This window comes from Protobothrops mucrosquamatus, unplaced genomic scaffold, assembly GCF_001527695.2.
Source record: "Protobothrops mucrosquamatus isolate PMUCROS unplaced genomic scaffold, P.Mucros_1.0 scaffold74, whole genome shotgun sequence".
Taxonomy (NCBI): Eukaryota; Metazoa; Chordata; class Lepidosauria; order Squamata; family Viperidae; genus Protobothrops; species Protobothrops mucrosquamatus.
Window position 1 is genome coordinate 410,269 of NW_015386451.1, and position 27,870 is coordinate 438,138.

At 50.9% G+C, this 27,870-nt stretch overlaps 1 protein-coding gene across 4 annotated transcripts; it reads right to left on the bottom strand.

Moving 5' to 3' along the window:
• Nucleotides 1–967: 967 nt before the first annotated feature.
• NDRG4 (NDRG family member 4) lies at nucleotides 968–25,322 on the bottom strand. Of its 4 annotated transcripts, none has more exons than XM_015812194.1 (16): nucleotides 25,286–25,322; nucleotides 21,997–22,088; nucleotides 21,205–21,249; nucleotides 15,399–15,504; nucleotides 12,353–12,473; nucleotides 11,249–11,311; nucleotides 10,357–10,417; nucleotides 8,564–8,650; nucleotides 7,352–7,408; nucleotides 6,571–6,674; nucleotides 5,605–5,661; nucleotides 5,470–5,521; nucleotides 4,658–4,705; nucleotides 3,656–3,691; nucleotides 3,183–3,234; nucleotides 968–1,122 (listed from the first exon to the last, which is right to left on the bottom strand). In XM_015812194.1, exons 1-16 carry the CDS (start codon nucleotides 25,320–25,322, stop codon nucleotides 968–970), a joined length of 1,173 nt encoding a protein of 390 aa, XP_015667680.1. The 4 variants fall into 4 exon arrangements, with proteins under 4 accessions (XP_015667680.1, XP_029139222.1, XP_015667681.1 ...); XM_029283389.1 differs by lacking the exons at nucleotides 21,205–21,249; nucleotides 21,997–22,088; nucleotides 25,286–25,322 and adding exons at nucleotides 13,967–13,993; nucleotides 14,066–14,085; nucleotides 17,396–17,416 and having other exon boundaries at nucleotides 12,353–12,476; nucleotides 15,395–15,504; XM_015812195.1 differs by lacking the exons at nucleotides 21,205–21,249; nucleotides 21,997–22,088; nucleotides 25,286–25,322 and adding exons at nucleotides 2,283–2,321; nucleotides 17,396–17,416.
• Nucleotides 25,323–27,870: the final 2,548 nt, after the last annotated feature.

The following is a 27,870-nucleotide window of genomic DNA, read 5'->3' on the forward strand; positions in this document are numbered from 1 at the left end:
GGGCTCAGATGTCCCCCTGCCCTCGTTCAAGCGCCTTGGTGGAGGTGTGAATGCTGCTGACCCACCCCAGCCAGCACTCCTCCCCAAGGCCAGGTGGGAAAGCTGCTAGGAGGGCGGATCAGCACCATACTGTCCCCTGTAGTGGAAGCCCAGCTGTTGATGAGGATCAAGCGGCTTCAGAGAACCTAGACTAGAGCCATTCTTGGAACGGATCTCCCCTTCCCTCTGACCAGGGACTCCTGCTACTCCCTACTCTGAGCCCCTCAAGCAAGGCCTCCATCAGGGGCCATCACTCTGGTACCCAGGCAGTTGAGGGCAGAGAAGAGCCTAAGGGTGGACCCTCTGGGGAACTTTCCACACAAGCCCCTCAGGCTTGCAAGCTTGTGCCTGGCCTACTAAGCAGCTCTTGCCCCAGCGGCTAGAATGAACTGCAGCTCAAGAGTCTGCTGGAACTGCAGCTGGCTCAGCACTTGAGTTACAGATCAACTTCTCCAGGCACAAGAGTTACAGATCTTCCCATCCCCACAAATGGCCAGGAGCGAAGACTTGCTGGGGATAAATGCTGGGCACCCCAAACAGAAGCTCCAACGTCCACCACTGGAGCCCAGTGGGAAATGCCTCAGGCTGGCCAATCCCAAGCTGTGCCCTGCTTACCTCCAGGCTCTGGGAGACAGGCGAGGGCCAGTTCTGTTGCTACAAGGAACCAACGTGGGCTGCTTGTGAAGGACAGATTGGAGCAAGGGAACACGGCTACTCTAAAATGGCATCTCTAACAAACAGGAAGGCAGGCTTGGATTGAAAGCTGCTGCTTCCTGCTTTAACTTTGTAATGGAATTGGGAGAGATGGGCAGACAAGGAAATGGAAGCCACGAGAAGCAGCAAAAACAGTGGCTGGCGAGTGATGCAATGGTGGATGGCCACAGCTCCCCGAACAAAGATGGTGGCCAAGGGAAGGCATCGGGGACTCTCAGCAGGACACCTCCATGGTGTGGTTGATCTGGCCCATAGCTTCGCTGCTTTCGGAGTGGGTGCAGGCTCTGGGACGGCTGCCATCCACCGAACTGGCACTGGTGAGGGAGGCTGTGCGTGAGCGGGCCAGGCGCGTCATGCTGGCCGAGGGCACTGCAGAGAGGCAGAACAAGGGTCACTGAGGCAGCTGGGCAGAGATTAACTCAGGCACTTGAGAACAGCCTAGGGAAGTGGCATTCTGCCCTGCCTTGTTTGGAGCATGCCGGGATTTCGCTCAGAATGGTGGAATGGGACAATTTGCTACAGCCAGCTCACCCCAGCCGACTTGCCACAGGGCAACTCACCGCAGGACAACTCATCACAGGAGAATGCCAGAGGCGAGAGGAACCTCCTCTTCCTCAGCCTCCCCATTTTTTTTCCCTCAGTCCAAGCTACAGAGGAGGAGGTTCCCCTCCAGCATTCTCCCATTACATTAGATTGATGTAACTAATAAAAGAAATTGTCCCACAGCAAGTCAGGCAAGGTGGCTGGATTGAGCTGGCCGGGGCGAGCCAGCGGTGGTGAGTTGTCCTAGACCAGGGGTAGGCAACCTTGGCTCTTTTATGACTCATGGACTTCAACTCCCAGAATTCCTGAGTCAGCACCCCTGTCCTAGACCCTCAATATGGATCCCAGCATCCGTCCACTTGCCTGTTTTGGAAGGTGAGCCTTTCTGGCAAGCTCTGGCCCTACAACCTGAGCTGGACTTTTGAGCACTCATAAGGGCTGGGGGGCTGAGTTCCTTGCCGTTGGCCAGGCTGGCTTTGGCTGCCAAGAGGAAGAGCACCAGGCTGCTTCTCCCCAAAGGGTGGCAGCCGATGACTTGGGATGCAGGGCCCCAACTGACAGAAATTTTCCAATATCTGGAACCGAATGGGGCCCTCTGTGACTCATCTCACTCCAGGCACTAAGGAGGGGCCATAGGGTGTCCCCCATGCCTCTTCATGGCAGCAAAATGGAGAGGAACATCAGCCTCTCCACAGAGGACAAGGGGCCCTGTACTCCCCTCTGTTTATTCCCAGCCAACAGCCCTGCAAAATTATTGTCCATCAACCCCTGGAGAGCTGTTGCTTATCGGATTGGAAATGGGGTCCCTTGGATGCCTCCCCTCTTGACTTGGCCATCTTTGTGGGAACTGTTAGGGAACCCCCAGAGCAGGTCCCGTGCAGAAGCCACAGCGGCTAGGACACGGTCCACTTGCAGGCAGTGTGTGGCAGAGGAGGGGGCATATGCAGCAAGCAAGAAGGGAGCAGATCCTGTAGGGCTGCCCGTACCTGATCCTCCACTCAGTCGCCGGTCCTTCAGGTACGCCACTGAAAAAAAAGGTGGAGGGTTGAACAGGAGGCAAAAGGCGAGACAACTCTGGAGAAGGGGTGAGAGGACAGGCACCTTCAAGATGTGGTTGAGCCCTGGCCAAATTGGGCCACTGGACAAGGGGCAGTCAAGAGCTCAGGCTGAACCAAGGAAACGCTTTAGGCGCTCTGGGCGTTGTGCATCTGGATGCCCAGGTTGGCCTGCTCTCTTATTTCCCAGTGGTCAGCAGACATGCGCAAGGTGCCTGGCAGAAGGTGGTCCCCACCAAAGAAGCCTGCCCTCCTTGGGAAAGGGAGCTGCTGGAAACTGGGACTCCTGACACCCTTTCAAAAAAGCTGGATAGGAGGCCAAGCCCCATGGGGGGAGGGGGGGGGAGAGGGCATCTCTGCTTTGTTTCAGCATTCCAGCATGGATAGAGGTGGGAGGGGCCATTTGGCTCCTGTTACCTCAACCTCCCCAGTTCGTCCCAATGTGGCTGCTGTGGGCACAGGGACCAATGCTCCTCCTTGCTCAGCTGATGGAGCAACTGAGCAGGGCCAGGCGACCCAGCCTCTGGAGGAAGGTCGCCCATTTTGGGGGTCTGCTTGAAAGAGGAGAGTGGTATTTGGCCCCATTTCCTGTCCCTTCAAAGCAGGTCTTGGAGACTAAACACCCTCCAAGCTGGACCCACAAGAGAAAGCAAGCCCAGCTGTAGGGGCTGCTGTTGCTCCATGCAATTCGGGCAAATGGAGGGTGGTACCCAAGGCCACAGCTCTGATTCAACAGGTCTTGGCCTGTTTTGGGGCCAGCCGTGAGCCCCTCTCCAGCCAGGCCAGCGGCTTCCCTTCCCACATGCTGACCCAAAGCCCAGGCGGCCTCACCATAGCCCATTCCTTGCAGGAAGTACTTGAACGCCTCAGTCAGTTTCCCAGGCTGGTAAGAAAACAAAGGACAGCCATTTGTATAGAGTCTCCTTGTGCAGGGAGGAGGACTAGAAGACCTCCAAGGTCGCTTCCAACTTTGTTATTCTGTTAAATAAACTTTTGGGACGTTTCATATTCAAATCCAGTTTGTGAATTTAAATTCTATTTGATTTCCACCACCAATGGTACAAATTCTCCATCAAAACCAAAGAGGGAAGGAAAAAAAACCATGAAATGTTCAAACTCAATAGAGCTTTTTCTGAACTCAGAAAAGTTGAGAACTCAGAAAAGCCTCTGACCAAGGAGCCATAGCCCACTTCCCAGGGGACCTGCCTGGCCCACCAGGAAACCAGACCAGGGGGAGGCGGGCTTGGTTCTGACCCAGCTCCAGGCTCCTCTACAGGCAGGCTACTGTAAGCAGGAGAGCTTACCTGAGTCACTTGGGGAAGCCCTCCGGAATCGGCCATCTAAGAGGAAAGCACAGGTTGTGTCTGGGCAGGCTCCTCCTGCGCTCGACGTCCCCCCAGCCCACCCCCAGACTGGCCCTGCCTGCCCTGGCCCTACGGGTGGCTGCCTTAGGGAGGCGCTTGGATGTGGACGCTTGCGCTGATGGAAAGGAGCTTCAGACATGATGATTTTCTGCCCCTATCAAAATTATTGGGGGGGGGGGACTAAGGTCTGGAAAGTTGGAATTGGTCTCCAAGCCCCAGCGGAGGGCGCCAAAGGTTATAGAGGCCCTACATGAAAAGCCCTCTGTCTATTCATTCCTCCTTATGGACTCTCTGGATGGGGCTAAAAACTCCAAGCCTAAGCAGCTTCGGGCAAAGGATGCTAGGGGCTGTAGTCCAGCAACATTTCCCCTCCCCCTGTACACATTTATTTAAAAGAAGCAGGAGTGTACAGCTGCCCTCCCTTTCTTCCTTCCTCGGTGGTCCAAGAGTGGAAGGCGTTTTGGATGAAAGGGAAGGTGTTTGTCCTGTACCTCACACACGGATGCTCAAGACAACAGCTGGAAACTTGTCCAGGCAATATGGACACAATTCTGGAGCAAAGAACTCCGCTTCTGCATTCAGGTAAGTGGGATGAGGTGCCAGTCAGGAACAGTTAGTGGAAGGAGGGACCTTAGTGCTTTACATCTGTGCCACAGCGCTAACAAAACCCACTCTTTGCACTGTGTGCACAGGGGCCAACAGGCACGTTCCTTCAAATTTGGCATGCCTAAGTGTGTCTTCGGTGTGCAACCCTCCCCATGCCTTTGCTTGGATTGAGGTTGTGAGGAAAAAGATCACACTGCAAGCTGGATTTGTAAGATCCCGCAGGGAGGATGCATGAGAACTCGGCAACTGAGCAGAGGATCACTGCTACCATCAGAGGGGAGGAGAACATCCAGGACCCCCTGGTAAGGGCTGGAATGCGATGGTCTGCCAACTCACCTTCAGGAAAGTGGTGGTGGTTGGGTCCAGCCTGGAGTTGCATTCAACCTGCAAAGAGCAAAGCTCCCGCTAACACCAGGCGTGGCCTAAGCTCTTTCTCCTGGCAGGCGCCCATAAAAGAGCAGGACCTCCCCCCTTCAGTTAAATCCCAGGGAACCCTACAGTCTGAAGGCTATACATGCATCTTCTTAAGCAAAAGGAAGCAACTGGTGACAGGATTCCTAAATATGAATTCTCACAAGCTGGATATGGCGGCCAACTTTATATAAAAACAGGGACTGTGCCCATTCAACATCTATTCTGCTCTGTTCCAACAGTAAGCCTGATGGAACTTCCACCCCTACCCCTAAAAGGTTGGGTTGTTTTGGACTCCTTGGGAACAACCACGGAAGTGCAAGTTTGAGGCAGCTGCCAGTCACTTGCCGGGAAGTCACCCAAGAAAGGAGGAGCAGCTGCTCCAGGCCTTCTGCAGCCTTTCTCAGATGGATTCAAGTGAGCCAGGCCACCATTTCTTGGCAGTGCACTTCAGATGCAGCGATCCCAGTAGCCATAATTTGAGCCCACCCCATCTGGAGGTCACCAGAGGGGAAGTTGGGGGCCAAAACTATTCCAAGGAAGTCAAAACAGAACACAGCACACCAGATGCACTCTGGGCATAATGGCAGCATTTGCTACCAGTTGCCCTTCTGGTGGCTGCGGCCGAGAAATGGCTCTCTTCCTCTCTGGGCCTTGCAAAGATCAAAAGGTTCAAGCGAGCTCGCAGCCACGAGCAGGCAGCCCTTCAGCCCGGCTGGGTTGACAACTCCACTCACCACACCATCTTCTGCAGGGGCATTGTCGCCCACCACCAGCATCACCGGGCAGCTGCGAACCCAAGGGGAGAAATGCAGTCAGCAGAACAGCCTCCCTCCTGGCCACCACCGTCCCGCTGTCCTGCCGGGACTTACCGGAGCGTCTTTGCATTGGGTGCACTACCGGGGCGGTTAATCTCCAGATCTCTGCGGCTGAGAGAAAGAGTGATTTCAGAGAGCCGTTCAGGAGGATGCTGAGGCAAGGTCTTTGCCTGGCTTTTGACAGAGCCAATCTGGGCTCCCTTGGCAACTGGGAGCTTCCAAGGCCCAGTTCCTCTTCCCAAGAGGAACCTCCTTTCAGTGCAGACCCAGCCTCACTTTTTAATGGAGCTGTCTTTTTACCCAAGTTTATGCGGTCCACCCCAGTTCTAATGTGGTATTACAACTGCCTGTCCTCTTTGCTGACGGTTTTTCAGTTATTTCACTGGTTTATTCTGGTTTAACCATTCATCCTGAGACTTTGGCTATAGAATGACTCAAAAGCCCAAGCAAACTAATACTCCAAGGAACACAGCTCAGCAATTTCTTTTAGAAAAATGCAGGTTTACAAGCAGTGAGAGCAACTGATTAAGAGAAGAAGGGAGATAAAGTGTGTAGCAGAAACATTTTTAAAAATAAGAGAGTTCACTGTACGGCAGTGTCAGAGGCAACCTCCCACAAATTCAGGGTGCCACCACAGAAAAGCCCCCTCCCCTTAGTGTTGCCATCTCAGGTTCCAAGATTATCTTGGGCCCCTCTGCCCGCCAAGGGCCCCCACTGCCAAAACAGATCTGTCACAAACCGCCTATGTGTAATCTTTGAAATGGGGAGAAACACAAACTTTCCAGATGACAGGAACCTGATTTGGACCTGGTGCACAAGCTTAACTTGCTGAGGGGCACAGCAGCCAAGCTTGCTAGTTCTGGTTTCCGCACACAGGATGAGGGCACAATGCCATGAAGAAAGCGACTGCCATGAGGTGGAAATTAGAGCCCCCTTTTCCCCACTGATTTTCAGAACGGGCTCTGCTGCAGTCCAAAGGGGCTCTGGGTCATAGGCAGCTTGAGGGAAGGGCTGCTTTACCTGTTGTACATACTCCAGAAGAGCTGCAGGTTGAACTGGTTCACCGTGCTGGCAATTTGCTGGCGATAGCTCTGCACCAGCTCCATGTTATTGGCCAACTCCTCCTGTGGGCGTGGAGATGACAGGCAAAGGCAGGCCTGGCAAACAGCCCTGAAGCCCAGGCCTGCTCTTGGAAGTGGTAGACAACTCCCCCCCCCAGCCCAGCCCACACTTAGGGGCCAAGGCTCTCTACACTTCTGCCAAGTCAGACCTCACTAAGGCAGTAGCTGATTGCTGGCTGATTATGAAGGAGGGAGAACTTGCCTGGGGGGGGGGGATGTGCTGGACATAGCAAGGGGCTTTTGCACTGCCAGTAACAGACAAGCTTGGTACAGATGCTTTTGGCTAGAGGTTTTATCTGCCCACTAGAAGTTCAGAGATCTACCTGCATTGAAGGTGGCACCTCCTCCTTCTCAGCATGAAATGCAACCCAACTATTCAGATGAGATGTGATCATGGATCCCACAATGCCTGCCAGCCACCCCCTGGCCCAATTTCCAGTGTTAGAACAACCCCTTTCTGTGGCATGGGATGTCAGGGAAAACCGTTGGCGAAACAACTTGGTGTTCCCATTACCACCTTTGCATGTGTGAATAAGCCTTTTAAAGCAGCTTCTACAACCATCCTGTGAGGGCTGTCAGGGTTTCGAGTAGCCACCCCTAAGAGGGGAAGGGATTCCCTGCCATGCAGGAAGGACCCAAGAGGCCTGTAAACATTCTCATCTGCCATTGCTTTGTCTTACCTGGCTGAATAGGTGAGACAGCACCATGTCAGATAATGTGCTGGTCAGGCCAGAGAGCTGAAAGAGAGAGAGAGATGTCAAGGGACACAGCATCGCTTTCCTAGACCCAGAGCAAAGCCATTGTCTGAGTAGCTTTCAGATGAAGGCTCAAGGGCCAGAGCCCCCTTGTGTGCCAAGATCCAGCCTTTGAGTGTCAAGTTCAGCTGCGTGTGTACAAAGAGGTTCCATTCCTCCTATGTGGATTTTAGGAGAAGCCCTGCTAGTCTACCACCTCTTACTATATTCAACAGCACAGTATCACCAGTAGAGTCTTTCAAGTTTTTGAGTTCTATAATCTCCCAGGATTTGAAATGGACACCTAATATTAGAACTATTATTTAAAAAGCACAACAAAGAATGTTCTTCCTGCATGAACTTAGGAAGTTCAGACTGTCCAAAGAGCTGTTGATGCAATTTTACAGAGGAATTATTGAATCTGTCATTTGTACTTCTATAATTGTCTGGTTTGATTCAGCAACTAAACAGGACAGGTACAGATTTCAAGGGATAGTTAGACCTGTAGAAAAAAACAATTGCAATCAGCCTGCCTTCCACTGAGGTCAGAAGGAGGTCTGAGAAAATAACTACAAACACCTCACATCCAAGACATAAGCTGTTTCAACTTTTTCCCTTGGGACACCACTATATGGTGTCTGCATGCCAAAACAACTAGACACCGGGACAGTTTCTTCCCTCATGCCATCACTCTGCTGAACACCTAATTCTCATAGTGCTCTCTTATGTCTAAGTTTATTTTCCCATGTGTGTATTATTATCCTTCCCATCTTCTCTACTACTCCTTATTAGTATCATCACCATCACCATCACCATCACTATCACTATCACTATCACTATCACTATCATTATCATTACTACTACTACTACTACTACTACTACTACTACTACTACTACTACTACTATTATGTTGCTTTATGTACACTGGAGACAAATTCCATGTGTATCTAATCACATTTGGCCAAAAAAGCTATTCTATTTCTATTTCTATTATATTTTTCTATTTTTATTCTTTGCCCAACCTGATCTCTGGCATATGTGCAACTTCTCCAGATGTTCTACACCCCTGCCCTCAGGAGATCTGTGCTCTTCAGCCCTTCTCATAGAGCCATCTGTTCAGCCTGGAAAAATTCTGCCCAACCCACCCTGGAAGCCTACCTTGCTGGCAGCCCAGTCAATCCAGCCTTTGCCATTTGGGTCAATATTGATCAGAACGAGGCCTTCCACCAGATCTGGGAAGATCAGCTGCAGCAAAACAGATACAGAGTTTATTCTGGCTAACAGATTTGCAAGCATCCAAAGACAAAGGAATATGGAAAAAAATCCTGCAAGTTGCATTCACACAGCATGCATAAGCAGTTCTAGAGGCTATATTTGGATAATGTGCAAAATTAGGGTTGTGCAAAGCATTTGAAACAGATGTTGTGAAAAGCAAAGTCTTTCATCTGAAGCTCTCTCTGCAGGCTTTGGAAGCATTTTCTAGCTGTCTCTGTTTCAGTTTTTCCTACTTCTCCACAAGAAAGGCTTTGTGTCACACACACATACAGGTATCTGAGCAATGGAGACAGCCCTCGAAGCAGCTGCAGGAGCCTTGCAAAAATTGCAGTTGTCTTACCCCTTAAGGACAGGACTCCTTCCATAGTTACAGGCTTTGCAAAACCCCTTTTCAAAAACATTGCAAAGTCCTAGTCCTTATTCAAAGTTAGAATATTAAAGAAGCTTTGCTTGTTATTTGAGAAGACTTCCAAAAGAGCTTCCTGGCAGTTATGCACTTTGAAAAATGTGATCCCAGAGATCTCTGAAGAACCTCCTGACACCATCACAATAGCAAGGGCTTCAGTTCAGCAGCGACCCCATCCCCCAGACTTGGGGAAGGATGATGCAATGGAAAAAGGAAATATTTTTTTTGGGGGGGGGGGGAAAGGGTCAAGCCAAAGGAAATCAAACACAGAAGTGGCCACACTCTTGCAGGAGAAGGGAGAGAGGAAATATGGGGCCACACGATGGTCCCAGAGCTGCCCATAAGGGAGAGGAAGTACTCTAGGGAGCTTACAAAATAAGCTCAAATAAAAAAGCTACAAAAAAGACAGAATCAGCAATAAAATACTTGGTGCATAGTGGGGAAGAAACACTAAGCAAACACATCATCAGGGAAATGGCCCATTGGGATAACTGAACATCTGCTGGGCCAGTGGTGGCATCCACTGGCTGGGCTGGCTCCAGTTTAGCGTGAGCTGCAATTGGCTGGTTGCAGGCACTGGATGTAGTGGCCAATCTCGACCCTAATGATAATCTCAGCCCAACCTCTTTTTCTATGGATACGGGCATGGTGGTAGAGCTGAATAGGTCTTGGCAACTTTCAAGAATTCCTTGTCTGACATCATTTTCAAGGGGTTGTTCATGGAAGGCAAAGCACATATTTCTGGCTTTCAGGTGAATAAGTCCAGGGCCTGATAAAAGCCAAAAAGTGTCAAGCTATGAAGACCTCGTGCATTGGAATTGCCATGCTGCTTCTAGCTTGCAACCATTAGTGGGGGGGGGGGGAGTTTTGGAATGCACAGATGGTTTCTATCAAGGCCACTGAAGAGATGTTTTGGCAAACAGAGACTTTCTTCTCATAACCGTTCAAAGACTAATTGGACAATGGGAAGGAAAGTTTTACTCTTTTAATTATCTTTTTCCTGCCATATTGCCAGAGCTGGTATTCTTTCTACCCTGCTGGTATGCTATGCTTAATAAGTGATCGCAATGCCTCTGGTGAGTTTACTTCATTGGGTTTTTTAGCCAGAACCTTGACAGCTAAATAAATGTCCACCGGATTGGGCTATATGAGTTCTACTCTAGAAGATGCCAAGAGAGAGGGTTCCTTCTCAGAATGCATGCAGGCTCCTCCCTCCCTCCCTCCCTCCCGGATTCCCCCATCTTGCACACGGACCAAGCTGAGCACTTACGGCAAATTTGGTAAGGACATAGGCACCTGCTCCGACTCCAATTCCAATCACATACTTGAACCTATGAAAAGGGAAGTGTCAGAGAATTCTTGGTGTCCTTCCTCGCCTCACTCCTGCCAGTTCCCAAGGCTCAGTTTATAGCCAACTAGAATTGGGGTCATCCAGATTGGCCTACAGTATGAATGATTCCAAATGATCGTATACAAATGGTTGTTAAACAAAGACTACCTGGATTACTTTTTAAGAAGTTCCAAAACATAGTCTCTCCATAATAATTTTGTTAGGCTAAGCAGGAAAAGGACCACTTTTGAAATCATCCAGTGAAGTTATGCTGGGACAGGGTATGATGTGAGCTCTGATCAGCCTAAAACCTTCAACCACTGGGCCCCCAACTGAAGCTTTATTAAATACCAGCTGGTTGCCCCCTCCTGGTTTCATGCTCTTGTTCCTAAATATTTTCAAGCAAGGCTCTTCAACTGTTTCATCACTTGCTCAAAAGGGCCAAACTCTGCATTTTGGAAAGAAGTCCTGTCAGCCACCACCAAAGCAGGAAACCCCAATTAAGTAGCACATTTCAGCTGAGAGCAAAATGCCAGTTTTGTCTGATGCTCAAAGGCACCAGGAGATGGTGAGTTCTGGTCCTACCTCAAGCACAAAATTAGCTGGATGATCCTGGGCGAATCACTCTCTCTTAGCCCTAGGCAGGAGGCAATGGCAGTCCACTTCCAAGAACGTGCCAAGAAAACTGCAGGAGTACCCCTGTCCATGTAACCGCCAGGAGGCAGGACTGACAAGACAGTGAAAAAGGCTCTCCTTCCTGTACCACACCATAAAGGCCATTCTACCATGGCAATGTGAGCCCCCAAACAACTTGATGACACCCCATGCTCACCCAAAATGTTGGACCACACTGGGCAACATGGCAGCTAACTGGTCCATGGACGGGTACTGATACCTATGGAAACAGGGCAAGCAAGAAGTGCAGAGAGATTCAATCTTTTCAATCTTTTCAATCTAATCTTATCTATCTATCTATCTATCTATCTATCTATCTATCTATCTATCTATCTATCTATCTATCTATCTATCTATCCACTGCATATTTATATTTATATTTCATATGGCATAAGAATACAGCATTAATACATAAAAATTCACAAAAACAACATATAAAATATGCACCAAAAGATAAAACATCAAAGCAATGAATTATTTCAAAAACATACAATATGGGTGATAAATAAAATTATGAATAGAATTAAATTACGTATAAGCAGTTATAGGAGCGGCTAAACCTATGCCCAGTTATCTAGATCGTTTAGCCATTGGACAGCACTGCCCTCGAGGTGATGTATTTCATGCAGGGATCCAGAGAACCTTCTGAGAGGCATTCCATCGCAATATGATGTAAAGTTTTCAGGACATTTCAGCAACCACCGTCAGGATTCTCAGCCAGTGCCCATCTTATCTTGGTGTGGGAGGATCTTCCAGGAAAAAAAACAGGGGCCAGACCAAGCCCCGCCCTCCCTTCTGTGGGAAGCTGCTCCTCCCAGTCAGCCTGGGATTCCCAACTGGGGCAGCTCCAAAGGAGTGGGATTCTTGCGCTCCCTAGAGGTGCCATTTTGGATCTATCCCCAACAAAATTCACATTTGCCTGGATTAACTCACAGGTTAATTCATCCCTTTGTCATTTTTTTTTTACATGATGTGTATACCATCAGCTTCAAAGTCACAGTAGCAGTTTGTGATAAAGATTAACCTACCATCACTTAGGGCTCCTGGACTCACACACACACACGCACACACCCCACCGTGACTAAGGAGACCCACCCAAGGGAGCACTTGTGGCCTTCATTTGAGTCCTCTCTGAGAGCCACATAACAGGGACTCTGAGGCAGATCTAGGATCCAGAACAGGCCTGGCAAGAAACCATCAGGGACACAATCACACACCTTGCCATCTAAGAGGGTACAGCTTACCCCTGTAAGATGCTTACCCCTGGGGAAACTGGGAAGCCCCAGTCTGCTGCCCGGGCGCATCCACATGGCACACCACAAAGTGCTTCATGATCTCTAGCATTTCTTCAGAGTTGAAGAGAGTGTTGAAGCAGAGCTTGTCTGCAAGAAATGGAAAGAAAATCAAATGATACACCTTCGACAATGAACTCAAAGCGCTGACTCCTCTTCCTCTTCCAGGCAGGGCAGGAGAGCCCCCCCCCCCTTTTATGCCAGAGGCAACCGAGGCCTCGTTCCCTGTCTTGAGCCCAGAATTCTTGGTCCAAGTATGTTTCTTGTTACTCCAACACTAAAGCTTTTTAGGACTGCTGAAACTGCTGCTGCTTTCCATACAGAATTTCTATGGAGCTTCTCAGTCTTCCAGGTGATGGTTGTCCCAAAGGTGCTTGTTTCAAAAGGCAGCTGGACTTCCTTTGTTTTGCTTGAAGGTGCTTTGCTTCTCATCCCAGAAGCTTCTTCAGTCAGATGTCAGAAGTGAAGAAGCTTCTTGGATGAGAAACGAAAGGTCTTGAAGCAAAACAAAGGAAGTCCAGCTACCTTTTGAAAAAAGCACTTTTGGGTTCCACGCAGAATGAAAGTGGAACAAAGATTATGATTCTTTACTAATGTCTTTTCTAACCATTTACAATTCAGCTACAATCTCTTCCAAGATGACTCAAGCCCGTCCTGTTGGTGGATTCAGCCCATTCCGGTGCTTCCTGCAGGGAGGCCAGGCAACCATTGGCAACCTCCTCAGGGCAAGTGGAGAGAATCTGGCAAGCCAGCCAATCCACTCCGTTCAATGGAGATCCCGCCCCAGCCAAAGAATGGCCACTCAGCCTGAAGGAGCTTTGACTGGCTGGCATCTCTCCCATTACCTGTCCTTGTCTGCACAGGTCTCCCACGTGGAAAAGGACTGATATAAGCCCGGGCAGAAAAAGAAGAGAGTTAGACGGTTCCTGCAAAAGAGCCCCTTCATACACTCCTACTCAATTAATTGGTCAAGCAATTTCAAAGTATTTTTGAATGGGTAAACTTAGCATTGATACAGAATATACCACACAGGTTTAAAACAAACAGCATGGGCCATTCCTTCTCCTCCTCTCCCCCCCTTCTTCTTTCCTTCTTCTCTTCTTCCCAACATGCCAGCCCAGTTGGGCAGGATTTCCTGAGCTTCAAGACACAAGGATCTAGGAAACCTCCACAAGCTTCACCCTTGACTCTACAAGCCAGAAAAAACAGGTGATCTAGCCAAGGAAAGTGGCAGCTAGCCTCTCTGTCTTGGGGAGGAAGTGAGTGGATTCTGGGGAGAAATCTTCAAAGAGGCTGGTGCCTACGGCTCCTTTGACCCTAGTGCTGGGCCAGACTGTCAGCCCATTTCGCCTTCCCCTCGGCCCACTTCCAAGGTAAACACCACCTTCAACACCAAACAGGTGACAAGCCAGACAGCTTTCAAGCAGCAACTGGTGGAATCCACGCCGCTCATCTCTTCCTCCTACCCAGCTCAGTCATCCATTGCCCCCTGAAGATATGGTGGGGCTCCCCCAATAAATCCCAAATGAACTGGTCTGCTGCCACCGGGTTGAGGGGGCAGTCAGTGGAATGGTCCAACTTGCATTCACTGGAGGGGGCAAGGGGTGGATCTTCTAAAAGGCCTCCCCATCACAGACCTCTATTTTTGAGTGCAGTAAATGCATGAGAGGCCCATTGTGTACACCATGCCTCAGGGCTGCAGCTCCCCCTGTTCTGCGTGACTTAATTCCTGAAGACAATTAGGGTCTTCCCATGTCTGCCAGCAGGAACATGTTCTTGAGAAGACCTGCCTTTTTAAACTCTCCCTTCTTGTTCATTGGCAGATCAGGAATCAACCTTATAGGACTGTGACAATTCAAAAAATGATAGCAAGAAACAGGCTATGCCAAATTCACAGCATTCTCACAATTTGCCAGACTAATTAATTTCATTTTAAAAGGGAGAAACTTTTGTCCAACATGAGTTATTCATGGGACACCTGTGAAACTTCCTAATAATTGCTTTTCTTAATTACCAAAGATTAACCACTTACTTTTGGTAAGAATTTGAGAATTCAGCAGTTGCAAAATAATGTAATGGGATCCATCTTGTCTCTCTTAAACAAAAGGATTTAGCTTAAAGCTCTCTTAAGTTTCCGTCTGCCAGAAGACCTTTATTTCAATGATCTAAATGTGAATCCAAGAGACCCAACTTGCTATCAGTTCCTCACTTCTAGGTTGCTACTTTCCACTACCAGTGATCCAAGAGGCACATCCGAAGCCTCACTGTCTTTTCACTCCATGGGGAAATTCCAGATTTCCTATGGCTGCGTCACTAGTGTGCCCATTTGGATACGCAGGAATGATCAGCATCTGGCACACTGCCTCCATGCTCTAAGAAAGAAGGATGAAGAAACACCACTGGCTGCCTCTGGACCTTCAGCTTCAGCCTTCCTGTTCCTCCCTGTCCACACAGCTTCCTTCTTACTAGGCTATGGGGACGGTGGCCTGGCTAAGCTTGCAGGTAGGCTTGTTTAGTTTTCAGGGATTGGGGTGTTTGCAAGTCTTGTTAGTCAATTTATGGAAACATAGCCAATGTTTTAATGATTTCCTGAACTAAGATTAGGCAAAACAACTCCCTTTCAGCATCTTCAGCATTTACCTTCTCCTCTGCAGAACAGGCCCAGGCTAAGGCCAAAAAGGACAGGGTTTTTTGTTTTTGTTTTTGCTATGTTCACACATCAGAATTAATACATTTTCTGGATTCACAGTATGCTGTGAATCAAAATGAACCAAAACTAATGGGTCTGCACACTAGGTTATGCCATCAGAACTAAGCCCAATGGCATTGAAAAACTTGACACATCAGCAAATATCAATGAAATGGCAGCCTTGTCACTGACCACGTTGATCCCATGTCCTTCTGGTAGCCAAGCACAAACAGCCAGTTTGCAAGTCAGGCACAACAGAGCCAGGTTAAGAGAAAACAGGGGTCTGACCCTCCCTCCCCAACCAGAATGAAAAGTGACCCACTTACGATTGAGCCCCACATCATGGTAAGTCAGGAGGGCAGGGCGGTTTCCTCGGGCAGATCCCCGAAGGACAACGTGCAGCAGTCCGTAGGGTGTCTCGATGTCATGCTCCTGGGGGAGAGAGGAGAGACGGCAGTGCGAGGTTGGCCTGGCCGAAGAGAGCCGGGGTGCTTTGCTGCCCCCTTCTCTAAGCTGAGTCCTCCAAGGAGGGAGGCACAGGGGGAGCCACGGCAGGCCTGACCCTTTGAGAGGGCTGCATTCTTCGCTCCAGCTGCCATAGTTCTCCTCTGCCCAGGAGTCCCACTTACACAAACCAGGCTCTTTGCACACTGTGTCGTCTCCCCTGCAGGGTTTCCCGCAATGTCGGGCTCAAGGAACCAAGAAGGACACAAGAAGTTCTTTCAGAGGAATTTTTTTACTGGTACTTGCACAGAAATCTTGCCAGATTTGAGCAGTTGCCTGCACAACTATTAGATCTACCTGCAAACTGCTTTGCCTTTTTTCTGCATGCCAAAGATATTGAGCTTTTTACTATTTTGCCCTACGTCCCCCCAGTCAGAGTCCCTTGGGCATTGCTACAGCAAAATAGCCAAGCATTTATATTCCACCCCCACCCCCCATCCCCACTCCTTGGATCAGGAATTATGGCTCTGCAGAACCTTATTCTCCATAACGGCATTCACACAACCGGATTTTCCTGGTTGCAGAGTACACATAGATTGAACCGTCACAACATACATTGAACCATGAACAAACCAGATATGCCAAGTGGTTGCAACCTACTCAGCCACAGGAAAAGACAAGCTTCTTCTGCAAATGCAGTAGCTGCATTTCTACATATTATAAACATAAATATAACTGCATTGTCAGCAGTTCCAGCGAAAGTAAGCAACCCAGATTGTGAAAGATGTTAAAGATTCCCAGGGCTTAGTTTGCCTGCTGGTAAAGGCACAGTGGCACAGACTGTTGCCCTTCATTCCTGGTTCTGAGTCTCCTTTCCTGCAGAGGGGCTCTGAGCCCTCTTCCAGCACCCTCTGCTCCCACCAGCCAACCAGCACTCACCCCACCCCACCCCGGCCACAATGAAGTACGGCTATTGGATGATGGAGGGGTCTCCTCTCCCACAGGGAGCAGCCAAAGAAACCCAAAGCCAGCTTGCCAGGGGCAGAAAAAGCAGCACCTTCCTGCAGAGGGGACCATGTCTCTCTAGATGGACTGAAACATGCTCAGGGCGTCAGGCTGACTAAGCAGGGCTGACCAGCGGAGGGGTGGGGGGGCAGAGAAGGTGCTAGCTGTCCAATCATGAGCACAAAGCTGGCAGTTGGCAGCATCCAAAAGGCCGGCTGCCGGCAGGGACTCGTGGATATTCGGACTCTGCCTGCAGCTGCCAGACAGCAAGCCACGTTCAAAATCTTCACTTTTGCATTTGCAGCAAAACGTTTAATAACATCTCTCAGCCTTCGGTCTCGGAATGATTCAGGCCAAACTGCTCCCAGGCCCCGTGGCTGACGCCGTTTTCTGCCTCACTGAGGACTTCAAGGACACCGGCAAGGTCTCGCCCGGCTCACGGCGAAGCCACCGCCTGCAACTGCTGCCGACGCGCGTCGTCCCAGCCGCCCAGCCTCGTCTCCAGCGCGGGCGGATGGCGCGGTCCCTGGGAAGCCTCCCCCCTCCCAGCGGCCAGCGGCCAAGCTCCCCTTGCCCAGAAGGCCCGTAGGCCGCCCTTCCCTCCCGCGGCAACCGGGGAACCGCAGCGGGCGGAGCCACGTTGGGGGGCCCGCGAGGCGAGGCGAGGCGAGGCTGCCGGCACCTCCGACGGAACCGGGGCCCCGCCAAGCTGCGCGGGAAGCCCCGCCTGGAGCGGGCACGGCGGGCGTCGGAAAGCTGCTCCCGAGGGCTGGCCGAGAACGGAGGAGAGGAGCGCGGAGGCTTATCAGGGCAAGGCCGCTACCCAGGGCAGCCCAGCGCCCTGCCCGGCGACCGGCCGCTTCGGGGCACCTACCCCATCCCAGCACTCCGGCATCTCGGGGACTCCGGGGGCGAAGCGGCGCCGCGTCCCTCTCCGGCTCTCCGCGCGCGGACCCGCTTCTCTGCAGCCGCGCTGTGCAGCTCTGCAGTGGGCTGGCCTCGCCGGGCGTCTTTAAGGCTCAGCCGCGCTCCTCCCTCCCTCCCCCCCGCCCCTCCGCTGGCCGAGCGCCCGCCACTCCCGAGGCGGGGGCTCCTGACCGGGGCAGCGCCCAAGAAGTCTTCTAGGCCGGCCTTAAGAGCAAAGGGTCGCTCGGCGGCCCCGAAGGAAGAAAAGGGCGAGAAGAGGCAGCCCCGACGCCCCATCTCGCCCCGCGTCTGGCCTCCCCAGGACCGGCGAAGCGGCCTCGAGACCCCCGACGCCAGTAGAAGCCGAGCGGGAGAAAGGGGCGAGGGGAGCGGGATTCTGGGCAGAAGCACCTCTGGGGTCCGTGAAGGGAGGCTGCTGGCAGAATTAGGGTCCAGCAGGTGCCTCCTGCCTGTTTTGACGCTGCCGACCCCTTCCCTTCCTTGGCTCCTGCAGGCAGTCGCGACGCCATCTGGCGTTGGGGGGGGGGGTCAGCCCTCCTTTGTCCCCTGCTCCTGGGAGGGGTGCTACAGCTGGCTTCCTCTTCTGAGGTCCGAGGTCACCTGGCATTGCTCCCCGGGGGGGGGGAGTCTGCCAAAATCCTCCACCCGTCCCTATTTGCTGGGCCTCTTTTTAGTGCAGCTTCTCCTTCCTGCTCTGGATCTTACACTACTTAAGATTTTTTTAAGATCTTTAAGTCAGCAGTTATTATTTCAAAATCCATTAATGTGTAACATGCTATTCAGGATTTTCCTTACCAAGAGCAAATTCCCAAGAAAGCTGTTACTAAAGTTTATTTGCTTTATAAAATCCCTAATTTACAGAAATTTGTTCACTGCCTAGGTTTCAATGCCAGAAGACCGTCTGCTTCTGACTTTCCTCCACTCTTGGAAGAACCCTGCACCCATCCAAGACACCAACTCCTGCTCAGGCTCCAATCTGCCAGGTCAAATCAATTACAGCCCCAAATCATCTAATCCAACAAAGTCACATTACGTTTGCTTGAGGAGACAAGATCCAATTATATTTCTTTGTTGGTATCTTGGAGCATTTTCTGTCTCCCTCCCTCCCTTTTTCATATTTATGTAGCTGTCTATCTCACAAGAAAGGGACTCTGGGAAGCATACGTTAGACATGTAAAGAGTCTAAAGATAATTCTTGAAAATCTACAGATTGAACTATGCCATCATTCATATCCATTATTGTATCACACTATTTGTACATTCACTATTGGGTGTGTTTGTGTGACTCATTGATTCATGGTTTACTAAATTAACCCTAAATTCTGAGTTCACAGCATACTGAAATTAACCACTAGGCTTATGTGAGTTTTAAGCTAAAATCCAGTGTACTAGCTTGTGTGTTCTGTGAAAGTAGCCATTTGTAAAATTTAGGCATTTGGTTTTCTGATCCCATAACTGTAACCATTAATCAATCCTATGCTTTGAATTGACCTTACTGGCTCTGCATCAAGGTAGAGCAAAGTGTTCTGTTCTAGGCCCTGGTGCTGTTCAACCTACTTATCAATTAATTGGATTAGGAGTTAGGAAGCGTGATTATCACATTTCCAGGTGACACAAAAATTGCAAAGTCAGAGAGGACAGGACCATCTTGATAAGCTGGAGGACAAAAACCAGCAAGATTAATTGCAGCAGAAGCAAATGTAAATATCTACATTTGATTAGTAAAAGCCAAAGGGAAGCAATAGGACTAGGGAGATTGTACAGTGGTTGTGAAAATTATCTGGGTGCCTTGGTGGACTAGAACCCGAATCTGAGCCAACAAAATGAATACTTCCCAGCACCTCCCCCAAAATATCAAATGCTGTCCTAAACTTGTCTGTGAATCAAGAATATGAATTATTTGTGACGTTTCTAACCTAATCAAGAAGCTCATCCTTACAACCTGCCTGTGAGTTGAACAAGCTAAGAGCCAGCGACCAGCCCAAGGCCCCCTCCACCTCCCTTTCAAGACTGGAGGTTACCTCCTTCTCTGTGCTGACTCTCAAGTGCCCCTTTGGCCACAACTCTATAAGGAGGTCAGATTCTATCAGCCCATTAAAGAGCCTTATTAAATGAGGCCCAGATGCTAATTTTCTATAATTGGCAAAGGAAAACAAAAAATGTAACCATCTAAGCAATTTGCAGGGGACTTCTAGGACTCCATGGTTACATCTTCAACTTATCACCATTGTGGGAAGCTGATAGTCTAATTTTAAAATGAAAAAAAAAACAACCCGCCAAATGTGGCAGATTCTGTTTGAAGACGCCAATTTGACGCACCCCCTCCCCCCGCCGCCGCCCAGGCAAGTGCGGGGGGGGGGGAACGGAGGCGGGCGCCCGCTGTCCTTGGTGCTGAAGCCGGGCTGGTCCCACCGGCCGGCCACACCACGCTAGCCTGTGGCCACCAGGGGGCTCCGCGCTCTCTTCCATCAGAACTGGTGAGGATCAATTCTCCCCTCGCCAGCTCGCTTCGTTCCAGCCCTTGGCTGTTGCAGCAACTTGGCCTAGCTGAGATATTTTGGACTATAGGCGCCACCATTCCTAATTACTGGCCACGCTTCCTTGGTTGGCCAGGCTAAGGATGTTCCAAACAAGACAGACTGGACTCCTGCAACCTCTACCAGTCCCTTTCTATGGTTCTCTTCCCTGACTTTCCCACTTCCAAGGAATCACCGCCATCCTCATTTCACCAAGATAAGCCACTTCATCCCTTGTGCTGGTATCCCCTTTGCCAAAGAAAACAATGTGGCTGCTGGATAAAAGCAGAATGCAAAAGCAGAAAAGGAGGGAGGGGAAGGAAGCCCCACTCCTCTTTTTATTCCCCCTCCCCTTTCTTGTTCCTGTACATCTCTTTATTTCTGATTGTCTTCAGCCCTGCCTTGAAATTCTTCTTTCAGCCCCTTCTTGGGTTTCACCAGCTCCTGCTTTCCTCTGAGAAAGAGGAGAACCAGTCATGGCTTGAAAGTCACCATTTCTGCAAGGGTTCTGCACCCCACTTGCCTTGCGAAGGCAGGCTGGGAGGCTTCTGTATTGACCCCATTTCTTCCCATCTCAAGGACGGGGAGGAAAGACGTAAGGGGGGTGCATGAACAAGCCTTTTACTTACAGAAAGCCAGCGGCTGCTTTGCCCTTCCCTTTCATGCTTCCCATTCATGCCATTTGTGCCTTTCACTTGTCACACATCCAACTGCAGCCTTCCAAAGGCCACGGGCAGCACCAGACATCGGCTTCTGATGCCCTTGTAGAGTTGCTCAGTTTAGGTTTTTGAATAATGCATTTTAAATGTCAAACAAAACATCAACCAGCTACCAGCCTTAGGCGTGCCATGCCATCTGCCACCATCCCTGCTGACAGCAAAGATGATGCCGGTCAGTTTGGGCACATTTAGCCAGTGTGCCACAAGTACACCACAGCTCAGTCTTACTCCGACTTTGCTCACACTACTCTATGCAAGCTGCAATTTCTATTTAGGCCCTCATTCACTAAATGAAATGTACATTTCTAGCCAATATCCTACGGCCTGAGATCCACCTGCTAGGGGCCTGGGCAGCACTCCGACCTTCTTGGGTACAAGAAATAAACCCACCTAGAATGGGACCCCAAGTGATTCTTTTTTGTTGGCATTCTGCCACTTCTGAAACTTTGGTCCTGCCAAAGTGGCAACTCCCCCATCCTTTCCTGAGTAAGGCAGGCAAAATGGGCACCCTGCAACCTTACCTTCCAGTCAATGTCCACTGCAGGCAGGAAAGTGTCTGAATTCTCCTGGAAGGAAAGACATAAAATCAAACACTTGCAACTCTTCTGATTCCCATGGATCCCACGGCCAGAAAAGCACTGGGGGTGGGGTCCTGCAAAGAGACTCATCTAGTAACCTCCGTTGCCAACTTGGGGCCCACCCATATTATAAATATAGGTGTCCAATGGAATTTTGGCTCATCCTGGGAAAAGCGAAGCAGAATCCAGCCAGGTTAATATGTGGAAATGCTGGGATTGTATGCTGGACTGGGAAGTTGGAAGAGATCCCAGGGAAAGGGCGTCTTTCCTGGGGCTTTCAGGGCCAAGCAGGATATGGGAGCCCAGGCTGGGATGTGGCCTATGAGGTCAGCTGCTCTTTCTCTGGATGTTTCTTTGCATTTGCTCTTTTCTTTCTCTTGTCCTCAGGGTCTGTTTCCTCTTAGTTTGCTCCCACCACCCTTCTGCCAGGAAACAAACCAGCTGAATCTACTGGGGAGGAACACAGCCTGGGAAGCAGCATTACAATCCTCCCTTTTTTCCACGACTTGCATACCTCCCAGGGAGGGAGCTGAGTTCTCCATGCTGCTGGAACACACAAGTGGCTCTTGCCAGGATCCAAAATGATGGCAAAGAGCAGATTGCCCAGGCCCGCCTGAATCCCAGCTTGCCGTTCTGTGCCCTTATCACCAGCTCCAGGCAGACTCTCACAGAGCCGAAGGCCCTGCCTCCGAGCTCAGCAGAATCAGAACTCCAGGGGAGACACGAAGGACTCACCATTTCAGCATCTTGTCCACGGAGCAGAGGCTTCTCCTCTGTAAATCGCTGCTCGTGTAGGCTAGCCATGGTCACTTCCTGGAGCAACAATCCTGGGCAATGAAACAAACCTACATTAGTCAGTAGTTTGCCCCAATCCTGGAATGTCTGTCTGTCCTACTTTGATAGCTGGCCCTCCTAGTCAAGACTGCAAAGCACTATGTGCCTGGTCATATTCACATCAGCAACTGGGGTGGGGGGCAGGGCAAAGGGTTAAAGCCCCCTGGAAACCTGCCCAGGTTTGAGGAGGGAGGGCTGTGGTTTGCCCATGTGCACTTTGGTTTAACCAGGGTTAAAAGCTTGGGTTGCATGGGGCCATAGGGATGGGGCAGAAGACCCTGAAAAGCCCCCTGAGGTTGGCTGCTCCCCCAGCTCTGCACACCCAGCCAAAAGAGGACTCCCCCTCCCGAAAAAATGTGAGTCCTTGGCCAAACAACAAGCGGTGAAAGAGAAGCTCTGGTTGCAGGTCCTGAGGAATGAAGGAGTATCTCCCAAAATAGTTCCTGTCTCCTGTTACTGAGAGGGCAACCGCTGGCAACAACCAGGGACTCTGACTGGGCCAAGGAGGCTTTATTCAAAGTTGGTGGGCTGCAAACCTGCCACACAACACACCTTTCTAATGTTAACATGAGCTCAAAATGACCGTGTGATTACATTATTCTCAGAAACCAGCAAAATTAATTTTAGAATAGTGAGAATTTCCAAAACTGTTGAATTTGTCTTGAGAGGGTGAAACAATAAGCAAAACCTGGAAGGGACAGAAATCTGTCAGAAAGTACTTAAAATCTGAGGTTGAGACAAAAGGCAGAGCACTGCCCGCCTGCCTCCCCTCTGCAGGAGGGGACTGAAGCCAAAGGCCTAGACCCCATTCCTGAAGAGCATTGCTGGGCAGGGCAACAGAGCCATTTCTCAGTTTCGGGGGGGGGTGTCTCAAAAAGCCACAGGATGTGGCTGGCATCTATTCAGTGACTATTTTGCATCATTTTTTGCATTTAGTCACACTTTACTTCATACTGGTGATGTCCAAGATTTCTAGTCAACAACCCATCAGATTGTGTTGCTTTACAGCTGCTCCTCTGCCACTCTCTGTACAATGGTTAACTTTGGGATGAAATTTAGTCCCCGAAGGAGCTGAGAAATGAGGCTTCCTGTAACAGAGTTGGAAGGGACTCTGGAGGTCTTCTAGTCCAACCCTTTCTGAAGCAGGAGACCCTGTACCATTCCAAACAAGTGGCTGTCCAATCTCTTCTTAAAAACCTCCAGTGATGGAGCACCCACAATTTCCAGAGGCAAGCTGTTCCACTGGCTAATTGTTCTGTCAGGAAATTTCTCCTCAGTTCTCGGTTGCTTCTCTCCTTGATTAATTTCCATTTGTTGCTTCTTGTCCTGCCTTCAGGCACTTTGGAGAATGCAGCCTCATCTCTCACATAAATCTGTTGAGGGTGATTTGCAATTTTCTGTTCTTTAATTCTCCTCTAACTTTCATTTTCATACCATGAGAAATGCTTTGAGGGAGGAGATGGAATAGCTGCAGAAAAAAAAAACACCATCCAAGGGGTCGGGCCTAGTAACCTTTCTTTGGGACTGTCTTCTTCAGGCAGAATCTGTAGACAGTCAAATGAGTCCCTCACCCTGGAGGGCTGGGACTTTTTTGGCGAGAGCTCTCCTGCCTCTGGAACAGTTGGCACCTGAGATTATGTCCACTACCCCCACGCTGATGGTTTGGAAAGAGTGGAAACAGCTCTTTCCCACTTGCTTTAGCTAGTTGTGGACTACTGTCCAACTTTCAATCAAGGTGTTTATTATTTATTGATTTAAGGGATGGATCCTATGGCTTTATTAGTTTTCTCTCATATGCCATAAGCTGCCTAGAATCAGAAGAATATCTGGCCCGCAAATGGCCTCCAGGACAGGAGCCCCCATCGCTGGTCTCTGCACAGTCCTGGCCTTCAGGTGCTTCCCTCACCTCTGCCCCCTGCCAAGTTCACCCTGCCCTGCTCCTCTCCCTCTGGGTGGCTGTTTTATTCAAGACAAAGCCTGATCTGAGGCGGTCACCCACTGACATCAGGGAGATGAGAGAATCGTTCTGGGGAATAGAATAGAGCTGGGAGGGACCTTGGAGATCTTCTAGTCCAGCCCCCTGCTCAAGCAGGAGAACCTATACCATCTCAGACAGGTGACTGTCTAGCCTCTTCTTAAAAGGCTGCCTCTTCCCATGAGCAATGTCAGTACATCAGCACTAACCCTGTGCAGTTGAAGGGCGGAGCTGCCCCCTCTCTTTCCTCCTTTTCTCTCCCCAAAGAGAATTTGGCAGAGAGACTAGCTCATGCAGAGGAATAACTGGAGGAAAGGAAAGCTCCAGGCCAGCGACTTTGCTGCCATCCTTGCACCAAGCGAGGTTCCAGCCACCACCGCTTGAGAAAATCTGGTTTCTGCTTCTCTGTTTGCACCCTTCTCTCCCCCAAAGCACTCAGAGCGAAGACGAGGAAGAGGAAGAGGAAGAGGAAGGTTACTGGAGGAGCAAACAAATAAAAGAGAGATTTCCAAGGGGGGATTCGGTGAGCAGCCCCTCCCCCCGGCAACGCCTGCCAGTGGCTCCATGCAGATCATGCGGCACTGGATCCTTTCAATCCTGGCATTAAGCAGGCCCTAAGACTTCCTGCCAAGGAAATCTGAAGCAGCAGTTTGTTTCATCAATTTCTTTCATACAGGCCCATCAACCTGGCACAGCGACTCCCGCATCCTGGGCATCGGGAGCCTTCCCAGCCCAGCCCCAGATGTTCCACAGGACCGTTCCCCCCTCCAGCTCCCGAAACAGGAGGCATCGCCCTCCGGGACGCGCCCGGTCGGGGAACCACCTGCCCGCGGCCAGACCGCCTTCCCGAGTCTCCGGAGGCCCTCCAGGGCGGCCCCTGGGGCCGCCAAGCAGGGCTTGAAGCGCCGCTGCGGGGACGGGCGGAGGCTTTATATCACCCGCAGTCGCCGACTCCGGCGCTCGCTGCCCTGGGCGACGGCCGGTTGCGGCGGGGGGGCTGGAGCGACTCCTGCGCCGAGAAGGACGCGCTCCGACCCGGCAGGGCTCGCGGCCCCGCGGCCGAAGCCCCCCGGCACCCCGAGCGGGCAGGGCAGGGCAGGGCAGGGCAGGGCGGGCGGGCGAGCGAGCCTTCGCCGGCCCGGCCGGGTTTCGCTAGAGGTTGCGGGGCGCAACGGCCGCCCCTCCCCTCCCCGAGCCGCCCACGAGGCGCGCTACCTGTCAACAGCTCCAGCTTCTGTCCCCAGCCCCTCATGGCGGCGGAGGCTCTGCGGAGCCGGGCGTGCAAGCGGCGGGGAGGGGAGGGGAGGGGAGGGCGTCGGGCCTCGCTCCAAAAGGGAAGCGGGCGGGCCCGGGAGGGGCTCCAAGCCCCGCCGCCCCCCGGCTGCCTTGCACGTCCTTCGGGGGGGGGTGGGCGAGCGAGCGAGCGAGCGAGCGAGCGCGGGGCCACTTACGGGCGGCTGGTGAGGCGGGAGGAGACCCGCTAGGCTGCTTGCTGCGCGGTCCGGCCCGGGAGCGTCTCCGGCTCCGGCTCTCCCCGGCCACTTCGGGGCGGAGCTTCCCTGACCGGCTCCCTCCGGATCGACGCTGCGCGTAGGGGGGAGGCAAGGCAAGGCGGGGCGGGGCAAGTCCGCTCCCGGCCCGCCGCCCCGTGAGGCCGCGGCGGGGTCTCTGTGGGCGAAGGGAGGCCGGCCCGGCCGCACCTGTGAACGACCGGGCGCCGGAAGCTCTGTCGGCTGCGGGGCCGAAGATGCGTCCTGCGCTCCCCCTGCCTCCTCCCTGAAGGTGCCCCAGGGGAGGTCGGGGCCCGGAGCGCCTCTGGCCAGGGCCGGGCGAGGAGCCCCCGGTGCCGCAGTTGGGATGCCGACGCTTAGCGAAAGGGCGCGCCCCGGAGCTTGGTGGTTTTCTGGCAGACTCTGGTGCATTACCCGAGCTAGGCAAGTGCGAGACTAGTGATGAAGATAATAATAATAATAATAATAATAATAGTAAAGTTGGAAGGGACCTTGAAGGTCATCTAGTCCAACCCCCTGCTCAGGCAGGAAACCCTATACCATTTCGGACAAATGGCTGACCAGTCTCTTCTTAAAAACTTCCAGTGTTGGAGCATTCACCGCTTCTGGAGGCAGGCTGTTCCACTGGTTAATTGTTCTAACTATCAGGAAGTTTCTCCTTAGTTCTAGATTGCTTCTCTTTGATTAGTTTCCACCCGTTGCTTCTTGTCCTGCCTCCAGGCGCTTTGGAAAATAGCTTGACTCCCTCTTCTTTATGGCAACCCCTGAGATATACGCGACGACGTGGCACTGATGTTACCTAGTTGGGTAATGAGACGTCTGCCAGAAACCCACCAAGTTCAGGGAGCAGCGAGGAGGCCTCATTTCAACCCTGGGTTATAAATATTCTCCTTTATTGGTAGTCAGCGAAATGCTTTTATTAAAATCGGGTAATTCTGTTGACAGCGCCCCATGAAAAAGCGAGCAGGTCTTTATGTCTGGCAATCCTTCCCCTGTTCTGCAAAGGTCTGGGCAGGGTCTCCTCTCGGCTCTTCCCGAGCAGCTCAGGGCTAGCTTTCTCAGAGGGACCAGCCCCCTCCCCACTCACCCCCACCTTGGCCCGGGCAACCGGGGCCTTCGCTGCCTGGATCTACGCCGATGCCCACTTTCTGGGCCGGCCTTCCTCCTGCCTGGATCCTGAGCAGGGTTTGCCTCCTCGGTCCCTGAGCAGTGAGGACCCGCTGCTTGTCCCCTGCCACCCAGACTGGAAGCCTCCATGGGCGACCCGGTCACTAGCATCGGCTCACTTGAAGTTTTGGGAGGGCCGCATAGTTGAACAGGCAGAAACTCCGTAGATACCAACCCCACAGCGGTTATGCACCATTAGCATTTCTGATTCCCCCCTCGCATCTGTTTAAGGCTCTCTGTCAAAGCAGTTTTTTCATGTTCAGTTCAGCGGAGATGTGTTTCCATAGAAACGAATGCATAAACAATTTAAACCCATTTATTTTGACCAACAGCACCTTCGCGATAAAGTTTGCTCCAACTGCTTGTTAGTTTCGCACCATTTGCCTATAACTTGCGATAATTCCATCCTGATCTCTACTTCTTGTTGCATCGCAGATGTTCATTCTATGTCACTATATAATTACATGAATTGTGTGTACATGTTAACTTCTCTCATGTTCTCATCATAAGCAAATGAATAAAATTCCATCACACATTTCTAATATTTATTGCTAGTCATTTGGATTCTCGGCCAACGACAGTGTTATTCGCATCTCAACATGCCCATTCAAGTCTCAAAACAAAATTTTAATATCACAAAATTTAAATTTAAACTTCCAGGGTACTCTGATAATAATCAAGATAAATTTATTTCTCTAAAAGTAGCAACATTTTGCCATATTATGTGTAATGTTTGCCCACAAGTGATTGCTAATGATAGTTCTTGTTGTTACAGAATAGTTTTGTGTTCATTTGTTGTACTTTTATTAGTCAATGATCAAAATAAAATTCTGTCTATAGAAAATAATAAACTAAATTAAGGTTAAAATATTTATGTTACTATTGTGGTAGCTCTTCTGGATTCAGTTCAAGGCGTGGGTAATCACGCACAAAGCCTTTCACGAGATGCAGCCAGCTGACTGGGAAGATCCCTCTCCTGGATTGTGTCTGTCCATCCATCAGATCTTGAGAGGAGAGCATTGCAAGCCCACACACAACCAAACCAGCTCCAATGCTGCTGATCCTTCATAAGGCCTGCTTGAAGACTTGCTAAGGCATTGGGCCTGGGGGCTGGAAAAGGAT